Raw genomic sequence first — 994 nt, 5'->3', positions numbered from 1 at the left:
ATTATAGGTACACAGTTTGGTTATTGAGAGTTATTTACATGTCATTGTAATAATAGTATACTAATTGTGATATGTTATCTGTATTATAGGTAAACAGTTTGGTTATTTAGAGTTATTTACATGTCATTGTTATAATAGTATACTAATTGTGATATGTTATTTGTATTATAGGTAAACAGTTTGGTTATTTAGAGTTATTTACATGTCATTGTTATAATAGTATACTAATTGTGATATGTTATTTGTATTATAGGTAAACAGTTTGGTTATTTAGAGTTATTTACATGTCATTGTTATAATAGTATACTAATTATGATATTTTATCTATATTATAGGTAAACAGTTTGGTTATTTAGAGTTATTTACATGTCATTGTTATAATAGTATACTAATTGTGATATGTTATCTATATTATAGGTAAACAGTTTGGTTATTTAGAGTTATTTACATGTCATTGTTATAATAGTATACTAATTGTGATATGTTATCTATATTATAGGTAAACAGTTTGGTTATTTAGAGTTATTTACATGTCATTGTTATAATAGTATACTAATTATGATATGTTATCTATATTATAGGTAAACAGTTTGGTTATTTAGATTTCGGGGAAGGGAGGGTTTGATTCTCCCAAATGTACAGGCCTAGGGTGGAGCAGACACTTTATTTAGAAATTAGGATTAAGGGTCTTGATATTGGGTTTTCTTCTGTTCTTATTCTGATCTGAAATTAGAAAAAGGTAAACAGTTTGGTTATTTAGAGTTATTTACATATCATTGTTATAAATGTATACGAATTGTGATATGTTATCTGTATTTAGGTAAACAGTTTGGTTATTTAGAGTTATTTACATGTCATTGTACAAATGATAATGATTGTAATACTGATGGTAGTTGTCAGAGTAATGGATGTGCAACAGGCTGGTATGGTTCTACTTGTCAAAAACGTAAGTATTGTTGTAATACTAATAGTATAGTACTATCTATATATGATT

At 25.9% G+C, this 994-nt stretch overlaps 1 protein-coding gene across 1 annotated transcript in view; it reads left to right on the top strand.

The window, feature by feature from the left end:
- Window positions 1-946, top strand: part of LOTGIDRAFT_176902 (hypothetical protein) — a gene marked incomplete at both ends in the record, with an annotated part of 8,418 nt that extends 7,472 nt beyond the window's left edge. The window contains one exon of the mRNA XM_009064321.1: window positions 821-946. Within this exon, the coding sequence (XP_009062569.1) occupies window positions 821-946 (126 nt within the window). The remainder of the gene's footprint in view (window positions 1-820) is intronic.
- Window positions 947-994: the final 48 nt, after the last annotated feature.

The sequence above is a fragment of the Lottia gigantea genome, assembly GCF_000327385.1.
Source record: "Lottia gigantea unplaced genomic scaffold LOTGIsca_6128, whole genome shotgun sequence".
Taxonomy (NCBI): Eukaryota; Metazoa; Mollusca; class Gastropoda; family Lottiidae; genus Lottia; species Lottia gigantea.
The sequence above is the reverse complement of the archived record's forward strand: the minus strand, read 5'-3'. Positions and strand labels throughout refer to the sequence as shown.